At 43.4% G+C, this 14,095-nt stretch overlaps 1 protein-coding gene across 1 annotated transcript in view; it reads left to right on the forward strand.

The window, feature by feature from the left end:
• Nucleotides 1-14,095, forward strand: part of ADAMTS17 (ADAM metallopeptidase with thrombospondin type 1 motif 17) — a 918,064-nt gene that overhangs the window by 645,704 nt on the left and 258,265 nt on the right. The window contains exon 14 of the mRNA XM_042783577.1: nt 462-589. Within this exon, the coding sequence (XP_042639511.1) occupies nt 462-589 (128 nt within the window). The remainder of the gene's footprint in view (nt 1-461; nt 590-14,095) is intronic.

A 14,095-nucleotide genomic window follows, 5' to 3' on the forward strand; every position in this document is an offset into this window, starting at 1 on the left:
AGCTGAGGGGCACTAAAACTTTTAGCAAAAGCCATGGAGACTGGCTGGATCATTCTCCTTTTCCTTCTTTCCCACCCCCACTCTGGGCTGCTCCCAGGCCCACCCTTCAAATGCATTTTACATACTTAGAGGTTAGCACATAACAGAATGTTTGTTCAGCCTTAAGGAAAAGGAAATTCCATATCTTTGCAAAGGATAAAAGAGTTTGGGAGGAAATAAGAAAGAAAGAAAACTCACAGAACTCTGCTTATCCATGCTCTGTCATTCACCTGCATCTACATGTCTTTTCCCTTTGCCACCTGTCTGTCAGGTGTTCCAAGGGGTAGTCATGCAAGTTACCTTTCATGCCAGCACTGCCCAGGTGACTTCCCATCATATTGCCTGGCTCACACATGTACCTGTACTGTGTGTGACCACATCCTCGTTCCCATGTAAATGTTCCCCAACCTTTCCCTCCCCAGATAAGCCCTGTGAACTCTACTGCTCACCCCTCGGGAAGGAGTCCCCGCTGCTGGTGGCTGACAGGGTCCTGGATGGCACACCCTGCGGGCCCTACGAGACGGACCTCTGCGTGCACGGCAGGTGCCAGGTGAAATGCTTTTCCTGTGGTTCAGTAGGGGCTTTGGAGAGGAGGCTGCCTTCCCCCAGAGTGGGCTTGGGGTGGGCAGTAAGGCCCTGGAGCCCTTTGGGGAATGGGTTTTCTCAAGAATGGCCCTCAGTGCTGCCCTCTGCAGCCGGTGCCAGAATGCAACCCCTCCCCTAGCAGCTGGTTGGAGTGTCAGGCCTATCTGGGGTCTCTACCCAAGTCATGCTGACTGGGAGCTGAGATGGTAAAAAGTAAAGACCTTGTCATCATCTCAAACAAACAAACACAAAAATGAAAGTAGCTTTAGACATCATGACAAAGAAACAAGCAGAAGACCAGGTAGAATATGAAGATGAGACTACCAAAAACCAAACCAAACCACTGCCATTGAATCAGATCCAACTCATAGCGACCCCTCCTTGGATTTCTGAGGCAGTATCTCTACAGAAGTAGATTCCCCAGTCTTCCTTCTGAGGAGTGGCTGGTGGGTTTGAACTGCCAGCCTTCTGGTTAACAGTCAAATGCCTTAGGTGCTATACCACCAGAGCTCCTGAAGATGAGACTAGGATGTATATAACCATATGATCTTGGATAAACTATACTCTGTTTAGGTACAAAAGACATAACAACTCAGCAGCTTCCTTTGCACATAGGACCCAATGAGGTGAATGTGTCTATTTTGGGGAACACTGTACCCACTGGAATATGGTTCACAAACCTATCCTAATGTTGTACTTCTAGGACTCATCAGAACTGTGATAAATGTTATTTAAAAAGACAAAGGCAAAGGGAGAGAGGGAGAGAGGGAAAGAAGGCAAGAAAGAGGAATGGGGATTGGGAAGAAGGAAGGAAGGAAGACCAAAGGGAAAGGAGGAAGGGATGGAGGGAGGAAACTCCTGCTCTGCCTTCATTTCCACCTGCATGGGCTAAGGGGCCCATGTGCCCAGGTCCTCCCCACTCATGCCTTAGCGGATGTAGCTGAAGGAGCATCCTTCTGCTGATGTACTGCTGTAGCATCTGCAATATTGGATGGGCAGTCAGGAGACTGCAGGTGTTCAGGGCCTTGAGGGGCATGACCTAGGCCATACCACCCTGAATTATGTCAAATGTAGCCTGTTTCCTGATGGCCTAGTTCAGCTAGCTTTGGAGAATTCTGTGGGTGGGCCCCTAGAGCCCTCCCCCCACCCTAGCTACCTACTCCTCCTCCCTGTCCTCCCTACAGCCAGGCTCATACACACACATTGCCCTCCCCACCATGCCCTTAAGAGAAGAGCCTACAGAGAGTGAGAGGAGATGAAGGACTAGCCAGCAGGCAGAACAGAGTTGGGAGTGCCAGCATGGCACCAGCCAACCCTTTCTCAGAGAATAGCAGTCAGGTCTTTCCTCGGATCTTAGCTTTTCCATACTTGGCCTCCACTGACTGGCTCTAGAGTGAGGCTGAATGGTTTCCTCACCCAGTGCCACTGCAGGGGCCTCTGGTTTTCATTAGCAAAAGACAAACTGTTTCTGGATACCATGTGGCTGTTGATGCTTCAGGATCTCTCCACACCTTCCAAAGTTGACCCTCCAAACCCAAGTCTGCTACTCTGTTTCAGGAAATATCATACACATTGTCAATTCTGGGGTGGGGACATGAAGGAAAGATCCTGACTGTGGCCATCATCACAAGACCACTTTATCAGAAAGCAGTCCCCATGCTCAGCCCATGCTCCCTGCCAGTCACTTTGTTCTTTACTTTCCTGATGCTCGGTGTATAGGTGAGTACGCAAAAGGCGGAATAAAAGGAAGAAGGCAGAAGACACAGACATAAGATAACTTCTAAGATAATTCCTCCAGCAAGCTGCTCCAAGCCTAGTGGATTTTTTTTTTTTTTTTTTTTTTTATCTGAAAAGTCCTAATCAGCCCACACCTGCGATTTTTTTGGGGGGGAAAATCTAGACAATGTCCAGAGTCCTTCAACCTTGCCTGGTTTAGTTATCAAACAGGGATATGTGTGTTGATAAGCACTTGTGCCCGTGAGTCTTGGCAAGCTGTCTTCCCAGGGAAGGATGCAGTGACAAGGGGCACATGGGGTTGAGCAGGGTCCTGCCCCTTAGATGATATGAGAAAATCTCTTATTATTATTGTGAAATCAGACAATTGCTGACACTTCTTTATAAGCTTCTGCCAGCCAAGTGCAGTACTTATTTCCTTCATCAGTGACACCCTCATATGGGCCATCCTGATGATGTGCTATCATAGTTTCTTAGAATTGCTAGAACATGCTTCCTAATGACTTCCCAAGTAAGAACACTTTGTTTACCCTTTACAGTAGGCTCAGCCAAGTCACCACAAGCATCTTGTGCTGTGGTTTCATCAATATGAAACCAAAAAACCAAATTCGCTGCCGTCGAGTCAGATCCAACTTATAGCAACCCCTCCTTGCATCTCCAAGGGAGTATCACTACAGAAATAGATTGCCCAACCTTCCTTCCAAGGAGTGGCTGGTGGGTTTGAACCACCAGCCTTCACCTTTCTAATTATCCTGAAATTCTCTGGGGAGCACAATGTATATTACTCGATGGATGTAATTTCAGCTTTAAGTGATCAGTGACCAGGCAGGCAGTGTTTCATTCTGTTGTACATAGGGTCGCTATGAGTCGGAACCAACTCAATGACACTTCACAACAACAACAGCTGAGTGATTAGTGTCTATGGCCCCTTCCATTACCTTGGTTCTAATCACATCCTTTTCTACAAGGGAGTCTACCTTGTGCTGTAAGGGAGAAATTTTCAGATATTTGGTCAATGGAACAGGTCGAAATGCTGTTGCAGGTATTTGAATAACTGTAAGTCTGTGGTCTTCAGGTCACCATCAAAGAAGAGCCTAGCCTGCTTTTCCCTTGGATATGATGAGAATGACCTTGAAACACATGCCCCCTCCCCCAGTCATTCTCAGTGGCTCCACCACCACCATCATTACCTTTATTAACTGGTACTAAGAAGGCAGTTATGGTTCAGTGGTAGAATTCTCACCTCCCATGAGGGAGATACAGGTTCCATTCCCGTCCAGTGCACCTCATGCACAGTCATCACCCATTTGTCAGTGGAAGCTTGCATGTCGCTGTGATGCTGAATAGGTTTCAGCAGAGCTTCCAGACTGAGATGGACTAGGATGAAAGACTTTACAATCTACTGAAAATCAGCCAATTAAAACAGTCCAATCCACAGCCAATCATGAAGATGCTACAAAACTGGGCAGCATTTTGTTCCATTTTGCATGGGGTCATCTTGAGTTGGAGCTGAGTACATGGCAGCTAACAACAGCAGTGAGTCTAGCACTGACCCTTAATGCAGGGTCACTAAAGTACAGAGATGCAAAGAATGGTGCCTTTCATCATTCCCAAAGGCCCCTCAGCCAGTTAATGGAAGCATAGTCTCCTCTGATTCTTGCCCCCTGATGGCCCACCACCACCTCCAGGCAGCCCACCAGTCATAGCAGAAATGCTATAGTCATGGGAGGTGCAGCAGCACCCTCAGGCTCACAGGATTAAAGCCCTGAGAAATAACTTACTTTCTTAAGGAAGTTAAAAATACTATCTGCAATTTTCTGACATACCTCTTTCATGACAGAGAGACTATAAATATTAACCTTAGCCCACCTGTAGTAAAGACATGCTGCCCTGGTTTCCTAGTGCTGCTATAACAGAATACCACAAGTGTGTGGCTTTAACAAACAGAAATTTATTATCTCACAGTTTAGGAAGCTAGAAGTCTGAATTCAGGGCACTGTCTATGGAAAGAAGCCCTGGTTAACATTAATTAAATTTAATTTAAATAATTTAACAGTGGTTAAAATGCTCAGCTGCTAACCAAAAGGTCGATTGTTTGAACCCACCAGCTGCTCTATGGAAGAAAGATGTGACAGTGTGCTTCAGTGAAGACTTACAGCTTTGGAAGCCTTATGGGGCAGTCCTACTCTGTCCTGTAGGGTCACTGTGAGTTGGAATCAAGTGGGCAGCAGTGGGTTTGGTTTTATTGGTTAGCTCTAGGGGAAAACTTGCTATCTGTCTCTTTCCATTCTGGGAGAAGGTCCTTGTCTCTTTTCAGCTTCTATTCCTTGGATCCTTGACAATCTTCATGTGCCCTGGAATCTATATGTCCCCATCTGTGCTTGCTTTCTTCTGTGCCTAATCTACTCTTATATCTCAAAAGTGATTGGTTTAAGACACACCCTGTACTGATATGGACTCATTAACATAACAAAACCCTATTCCCAAATAGAATTACATGCAAGGTATGCTGTTATTTGTTAGATGCCTTCCACACAATTTTCTACTTAATAGTGACCCCATGTGACAGAGTAAAACTGCCCTATTGGGTTTTCTAGACTACAGTCTTCACAGGAACACATTGCCAGGTCTTTCTCCTGAGGAGCCACTGGGCACGTTTGAATCACCAACCTTTTAGTTAGCAGCTGAGTGTTTAACTGTTGCACCACCAGGGCTAGGTATGGGGGTTAGGATTTACAGCACATTTTCTGGGGGGCACAATTCAATCCATAACACATTCTTAATGAAGTTTTATAACCAAAATAATTGTTATTCTTAGCTGCTATCTAGTGTACTCTGACTTATGATGACCCCTAGTACAACAGATCAAAACACTGCCTGGTCCTGGGTCATCCCCACAATCACCAACATGTTTGGGTCCATTGTTGTGGCTATTGTGTCAATCCATCCTAACAAGGGTTTCCTGACCCTTACTGGTCCTCTACTTCACCAAACATGATGTTCTCCTCTAGCTATTGATCCCTCCTCGTGACGCGTCTTCAAAGCAAGCAAGTCAGACCATGTTCTATTATAATCCATAAGGTTTTCATTGGCTGATTTTTGGAAGGAAATCACCAGACCTTTCTTCCTAATCTGTCTTACTCTGGAAGCTCCACTGATACCTGTCCACCATGGATGACCCTGCTGGTATTTGAAATACTGGTGTCATAGCTCTAACATCACAGGAACACATAAGCCACCACAGTACAATGAACTGACAGGTGGTAGAATAAAAGTTCCTTGTTGCTGTGGAATTGACTGTAACTCATGGTAATCCCATATATGTGACAGAATACAACTATTGTCCATAGGATTTTCAATTGCTTTATCTATGGAAATAGGTTACTAGGCCTTTATTCCATAGTGCTGCTAGGTGGGTTTGAACCACCAACCTTTCAGTAAGTAGCCAAGTGCAAACTATTTGTACCACCCAGGGGCCCTTTAATCCAAATTCTCTCACTGCCATGAAGTCAGATCCAACTCACAGCAACCCCTCCTTGGGTATCTGAAGGGGTATCACTATGGAAGTAGATCGCCCTACCTTCCTTCCAAGGAGTTCCTGGTGGTTTTGAACAGCCAGCCTTCTGGTTAGCAGTCAAATGCCTTAGGCACTACACTACCAGAGCTCCCTGAATCCAAATTGTTGTTGTTGTTGTTATGTGCCATCGAGTTGGACCCGACTCATAGTGACCCCTCCTTGGGTTTCCAAGGCAGTATCACTACGGAAGTAGATTGCCCCATCTTCCTTCCGATTAGGCATTCTTAAATAAGATCACACAAATATAGTATTTACTCCTAGTTATAGTAGTTGTCAGATGGGGAATACATACATACATACATTCATACATACATATATATATATATTAGGGGTCTATATCTGTACCTACTTGCTGATATAATTACATAATCTTAAAGGGTAAAAGATAAATATCATCCACATTTTATATAAGCCAAAACTTGCAGCAATATTATTGTGACTTGCTAGCTTTTCCCCTATTCCTTTAGCTATAAATTTGGCTATTTTGGGGTAGCAGGAGGAATTCTGGGAAAGTCTGAAGATCACAGTGACTAGTTGGTAGGGGACTGAGGAGCGAGAGGCTCCAAAATGACATTTTGAGTCAATTCCACTAAACTCCAAATAGCAGGCTGATTCACACCATAACATGAAACATGGAAATGCCATTTTACTCTGTTTTTATGAGTACTGAGTTGTGTTTAATTCCAGTGTGTCACAAATTACTTAATATGCTGAAATTAAAATTAACAACACTCATAAAAGTGGGAAGGAGTTGGGGAAGAAACACAAACATTGCATATTTTTCAGCAAGCCCCTATATATCAAGAGCCCCACCATTAATGATTCCTAATGTTGGCATCCAGGAGCAAAGAAATCAAGTTAATAAGCCTCTAATTCACATCACCTCTATCTGGAGCTACTGACATGCAATGAGTCTTGCTGGCTTAGGACTTTACCTGTTTGACCGTGGACAGATCCACACAAACCTGGCTTTTCTTCAATACCTTTTTTACTGATTCACACTGGTCACCAATGCTATCTGTTTTGGGTCATATTTCCTTGGACCAGAACTTACTTATGTATCCTGCCCTTGATGAACACCAAACCAAAATGCATTCAAGCCTGTAAGCATCTTCAGTGCATGGAATGTGTCTGATTAATCTGTGAGAGCCTTTAATTGCATGTTGAAAAAAGAAAAAGAAGTGAATGGATGGGTATATTTCCTGCTCTTAGAACTTCAGTGGATCTGAAACATGGGGCCTATTTCAACAGACTATTTTCATTGTCAAGTTATTTAATGACTTCCCCTTTTGTGTAGCAAGATCCATTAGGAATTTAGGGTAATTATGAGACCTCTTCTCTGTCCCTAGTGTTACTCTTGTTAACTTCCACCAAGTCTGCTGCCCCTGACTCAAGGGAGCCCCCTACATGAAGGAATTAAACACTGCCCAAGCCTGCATCATCCTCATGATCATTTGCAGATCAGCACATTGTAATCCATAGGGTTTTCATTGGCTGACTTTAGGAAGTAGATCACTAGGCCTTTCTTCTTAGTCCATCTTAGTCTGAAAACTCCACTGAAACCTATTGAGAATCATAGCAAAACACAAGCCTACACTGACAGATAGATAATGGCTGCATTTGAGATGCATTGTCCAGAAATCAAATCTGGTTCTCCTACATGTTGTTGTTGTTGTCAGGTGCCATTGCATCTGCTCCAACTCAGCAACCCTATGCATAACAGAACAAAACACTGCCTGGTCCTGCACCATCCTCACAATCCCTGCTGTGCTTGAGCCCATCCTTGCAGCCACTCTGTCAATCCATTTCATTAAGGATCTTCCCCTTTTTCACTTACCTTCTGCTTTACCAAACATGATATCCTTCCCCGGGGACTGGTCTCTTTTGACAACATGACAAAAGTAGGCGAGACAAAATCTGGCTATTCTCACTTCTAAGGAGCATTTTGGCTGTACTTCTTCCAAGATAGATTTGTTCATTTTTTCTGGCAGTCCATAGTATTTTCCACATTCTCGCCACCACCACAATTGAAAGGCATCAATTTTTCTTCAGTCTTCATTCATTGTCCAGCTTTCGCATGCATATGAGACGATTGCACATACCATAGTTTGGATGAAGTGTACCTTAGTCTTCAAAGTGACATCTTTCCTCTTTAACACTTTAAACAGGTCTCTTGCAGCAGATTTGCCCAATGTAATATGATTTCTTAACTGCTGTTTCCATGAGTGTTATGCATCCAAGTAAAATGAAATCCCTGAGAACTTCAATCTTTTCTCCATTTACGTGATAGTGCTTGTTGATCCACTTATGAGGATTTTTGTTTTCTTTATGTTGAGATGTAATCTATACTGAAGACTAGTCTTTAATCTTCATCAGTAAGTGCTTCAAGTCTTCTTCACTTTCAGCAAGCAAGGTTGTGTTATTTGCATATCACAGGTTGTTAATGGTTCTTCCTCCAATCCTGATATCATGTACTTCTTCATGTAGTCCAGATTATGCTCAGCACAGATTGGATAAGTATGGTAAAAGGATACAACTCTGACAAATGCCCTTCCTGATTTTAAACCATGCAGTATCCCCTTGTTCTATTCCCATGACAGCCTCTTGGCCTGTGTACAAGTTCTTCCTGATCACAATTAAGTGTTCTGGAATTCCCATTCTTCACAATGTTATCCATAATTTGTTATAATCCACACAGTCAAATGCTTTAAAATGCTTTGACTGTGTTTTGAAAACACAATTAACATCTCTGGTATTCTTTGCTTTTAGCCAAGCTCCATCTGACATCAGCAGTGATATCCCTTGTTCCACATCCTCTTCTGAATCCAGCTTAAATTTCTGGAAGTTCCCTGTCAATACATTGTTGCAACCATTTTAAAATTATCTTCAGCAAAATTTTACTTATGTGTGATATTAATGATATTGCTAGATAATGTCCAAATTCTGTTGGATCACTTTTCTTTGGAATGGGCCCAAACATGGATTTCTTTCAGTCAGTTGGCCAGCTAGCTATCTTTCATATTTCTTGGCATAAGTGAGTAAGCATCTCCAGTGTTGCATCCATTTGTTGAAATGCCTTAATGGGTGTTCCGTCAATTCCTGCAGCCTGTTTTTTGCCAACTCCTTCAGTGCAGCTTGCACTTCTTCCTTCAGTACCATTGGTTTTTGGTCATATTCAGCTTCCTGAAATGGTTGAACATCAAGCAACTCTTTTTGGTACAGTGACTCTGTGTATTCCTTCCATCGTCTTTTAATGCTTCCTGTGTTGTTCAAAATTTTGTCCACAGAGTCCTTCAGTATTGCAATTTGAGGCTTGGATTTTTTCCTTCAGTTCCTTCAGCTTGAGAAATGCCAAGCCTGTCCTTCCCTTTTGGTGTTCTAACTCCAGGTCTTTGTGCATTTTATTATATTATTATTGTTACTTACTTGTCTTCTTGAGGTGCCCTTTGAAATCTCTGTACAGCTCTTTTATTTCATTATTTCTTCTGTTCACTTTAGCTACTCTACATTCATGAGCAAGTTTCAGAGTCTCTTCTAACATCCATTTTGGTGTTTTCTTCCTTTCCTGTTTTCTTCCTTTTGGTTTCTTCATGTACGATGTTCTTGATGTCATCCCACAACTCTCTGGTCATTGCTGTTCAGTGCATCAAATCTATTCTTCAAATGGTCTCTATATTCAGATGGAATATATTCAAGGTCATATTTTGGCTCTCATGGGCTTAATTTTCTTCAGCTTCAACTTGAACTTGCATATGGTCTTATTTTGACTCATTATATTGAGCTTATTCATCACCTCTTTTCAAAGATGAAGTCGATTTGATTCATGTGTATTCTATCTGCTGAGGTCCACATGTATAGTCACAATTCATAGAGTTGAAAAAAAGTATTTGCAATGAATAAGTTGTTTGTCTTGTCCTGAATCAAAGCCTCCCACATGACTCATCCTACCTCAAACACAGGTCTCCCATAGTCATCCTCCCTCTTCCTTATTCTTAAATATGAGTGGTCAACCAGAGATCACCAGCCATTTGAACAAAGCCACCCAGATGGATAAGGAAGACCAAGAAAAAGAAACAGAAAAACTGACCTGGAAGAAAATTTTACAATTCTTAATGCAGCCAAACTCTCAATCGTGCATTCAGGCATCCTAAAGTAATTTTGAGATGCAGAAGAACTCGTAAATTTTATTTTTTATGCATCCATTCTGAAGACATTACTTGTAGTTTAGCAAAACAGGGATGAAATCAAGAAGAATGAAAATGAGCAGAAATTAAGGGAGCTGGCCCAGGAGTCTGATAAATACTGGAATGAGGGCTGTGCAGTGACCTCAGAGCATTCAGTGAAAATTGAAATGAGAAGTCGGGCTGCTTCCAGAAGAAGAGATCAAATGAGTCAGTAGTTGGAAGATAGCTATTAAACTGAAGAAAGCAAGTGCCTCTTCTTCCAGCCAGAAAAAAAAACTAAGACCATCAAGAACTGTACAAGAAAGTCCCAGTTCAAATATGAGAAAATTAAACTGTAGCAACCTGAGGAGGTCACAGTTGAGGGGAAATAACAAAGAGTGAGGTAGAAAACACTTTTTGCAAAGCAAAATCTCTTCCTCCCAGTTTTCCCAGGTCCCAGCTGGATAAGAGGTAATAATTTTGATGGTATTTGTTGAACACCTATTATAGGTGAGGTTGGGTGGAAGGAAGAATACAAAGAATGATAAGACACAGTCTTCCTTGTGCCTATAGACTATTACAACATTGAAACATATTCATGTGAAAACTTAACCCCTGGAGGTGAAGGCACAGTGAAGAGAGATTAGGGATTTGGTTTAGACACAGTGGAAACACATAAGTTGAGGTTTTATTTATTCACTCATCAGATATTTCCTGAGCACATTCAACGTGGTCAGCAGCATGATGCGTATAGGGCACTCAGTGGTGGGCAGGACTAAAAGAGTCCTTGTTCTCCTTCAGCATATAGACAAGAAACATGTAAGCAGAAACATGGAATACTTGAGAGTCTGATACTTGTTAAGAAGAAAATAGAATCCTGCCATGGAGAGGCCAGAAATGTGTGGGACCGTACCCAAGGAGGCCTATGGCTAAGGCAGCAGTAGCAGGTCTCCCAGAGGAGATAACAGAGAAGAGAAGCCAGCTTTGGGAAGACAGAGCATAGTCCTCTAGGCAGAGAGTGTTTTCCCAGGGGCAAAGAAGGGCAGGGTGGCAGGCACTGAGAGAATAAACATAGGGTTAGAAGATCCAGGTTTTGAGCTGCACAGGGCCTGGCATGCCAGGAATCTGGCCGGTTTGAAGCAGAGCAGTGAAGTGCTATCTTACTTATGAAGAATAGACCATGGTGAGGCATAGGTGGAGTCCCTAAGTGGTGTGAATGATTAACATACTCAGCTGCTAATGGAAAGTTTGGAGGTGTGTATCCATCCAGTGGTACCTTGGAAGAAAGGCCTGGCAATGTACTTCTGAAAAATCAGCCATTGAAAACACTATGGAGATGGGAAGGGGAGGGAATTCCTAGAGTCAAACTCCATCCAATCCCTCTACAACAGAGACCTGGTAAAACTGAGTGAAACAGATACAGATAATGATGTTGGAATCCTGAGCATTAAATGAGAGGATGTTGTTGTTGTTGTTGTTGTTGTTTGCCATCGAGTCGGCCCCGACTCATAGCGACCCCTCCTTGGGTTTCCGAGGCAGTATCACTACGGAAGTAGGATTGCCCAACCTTCCTTCCGAGGAGTGGCTAGAGAATTATATAGACAGCCAAATGGAAAGGGAGATGGAGTGAGGACAGTGTCTGGCAAAAGAGAAGAAGCTAGGGTGTGACAAAGTGTGGCCATTTTGAAACGCAAAAGGCATCATGTATGTGTAAGAAGAAACCAACTTTACAGAATCTACACTGGAACAGAGACCTAATGTGGACAGATTAAGAGGGAATCAAGGTGAGCGGAATACACAGTGGATCAGCAAGAGGAAAGTGCAGGGAAATAAGTGAGATTTCCAGCAGCATTGGTGGACTGCAGAGTAAGGAGGCAGCCAGTGAAGAGGGGTGTAATGGCTCACCATTAATAATCACTAGATGTTTGTGTAGAAGGCTCAAGCAGAGGGGGAGGCCTATAGAGGGATGGTTGGAGAAGTTGGACTCTGGGTTGTCCCCAACTTGATTGAGTCTGAGTGGGAGCTAGATAATCAGTTGTGCATGCCCAAAAGTCCACTGGGTCCAAGCCAGTGAATTTGAACTGGAGAGACTTCACCACTTTTCTAGCCACCTTCCCAGTGACAGGGTGACCCCTCTTCTCACTTCCACCAAATCAGTGGCTGGAGATGGCCCCTGACCACCCCACACCCACCTGGTTCCTCAGACTACCTCCCCCTACCAGTAGCCCAAACACCTGTCACACTGTGCCCCAAGTGGACAGAGTCAGTATGAGTCAGTATCTGCAGCTCATTCTCTCTACACCTGTGTTATTGACAGTACTTCCTATCACTGATTGCAAGCACACATCACTACCACCTTCTCTGTCAGATGCACATGTGCACATCACTCTCCCAGGGGCACACTTGGTCCCATAGATCATGTAATAGCTCCCTGCTATCACTGCTGCTGGCTGACCACAAGCCCTCCCCCCACTTTTTTTTTTTTTTCTCTTTTCACTTCTTTTTCTTTTCCTTTTATCCACTCTTCCATTTCCATTTGTCTATCTCTCTCCTTCTCTTCTTCTTTTTTATCTTTACCCATCTTCATTCTCTTCCACCTCCCCTTCTCTTTTCTTTTTTATGTTTTCTTCTTTTTCCTCCCTGCCCCATCTAATGGGAGACAGACATTAATTCTCAACTAGTCAGCCATCCCTAACAAGACTATCACATACCACTTCACCAAATGAGTGAGTATCACCACCAGCTCCTGCTCCACTGAATGAACAACAGACAGTGGACAACACCTGCTCATCCCACCCACAGCTCCTCTTCACAACCAACAGAGACCTGCACTCAAATTTCCACCAGTTAGTCCTCCCACCTGGAGATAGATGGGGAATGCCCCAGTGCTGCCAAACTAGCAACCAAAGAAGCACACCTGCCTCACCCACCCAGATATATCAGAACAGAGCAAAACAAAAAGTCAGGATTAAACAAACCAACACATAATCAACAAATAAAAACAACCATCCAAAATGTCTCAGAGACCACAGTCAACTTCAATTCAAACAAGGAAACAAAATAAGATAGCTCAAGCAAGTAACCAAAATGAAGAACCAGGGAAACTTCCCAAAGGAAAAACAGGAAATGGAACTACTTGATAAGAAAATCAAGAGAGATATATATAGGCCTTCCAGGAGCTCAAGGAAAACATAAATAAAAGCAAGGAAAAGACAGAGAATACCCTAGAAGAATTCAGGAAAACAATACAAGAGCAAAATAACAAAATAGACAATTAGATATCCAGAAGGTTAATATTAAAATTATGGAGATAGATAACACATTGGAGAGACAAAAGAGTAGAACTGAATTGACTGGAGAAATGTATTTGCCATCTAGAAGACACATCCCTGCTTGAACAATTTCTCTTAGAAAGATCAGCACAAGGCCGGTCCCCATAAGGCAGAGATCAAAGATGTCCCAAATGTCCAAACTACCATGCCACTACATCATTTCAGACATTAACGCCTCTTCCTCCTCCCAATAATTTCCCCAGTCTTAGGGTTCTGTATTTTGCTGTAATGCCTCACAGAACTCACAGACACCCAAGGGTTCATCTCACGTAGTAGTGGTGGAGGCTGGCAGGCTGGCGAGTCCCAGATCCGTGAGTAGGTCTGGCGGATCCTCCCAACTCTTGGGGTTTGATGAACCTCGATCAGCAGATCAGATGACGGCTGCTGTCCTAAACCCAGGGGTGAGATGAGGATGATCCAAGACACAAAGCCGGAGCAAGAGGAGAGTGAATCTTCCCAGGAGATTCATAGGTATACCCTCAGGGAAGCTAAGGGTGGTGATTTGAATTGTACCCTCTAGCAAGGCAGGACTCAAGATACATTCCACCTGTGTTGCCCCAACAGAAATAAACTAAATCCCATCACAGAGTTGATTGCCAGTCATTATAGGGAATGACTACTACCAGTTGCACAGCCAAGTTGATACCTGACCTTAACTACTACAG

The sequence above is a fragment of the Orycteropus afer genome, unplaced genomic scaffold (genome assembly GCF_000298275.1).
Source record: "Orycteropus afer afer isolate SDZICR_OR568_19922 unplaced genomic scaffold, OryAfe1.0 scaffold00019, whole genome shotgun sequence".
NCBI classification, from domain to species: Eukaryota; Metazoa; Chordata; class Mammalia; order Tubulidentata; family Orycteropodidae; genus Orycteropus; species Orycteropus afer.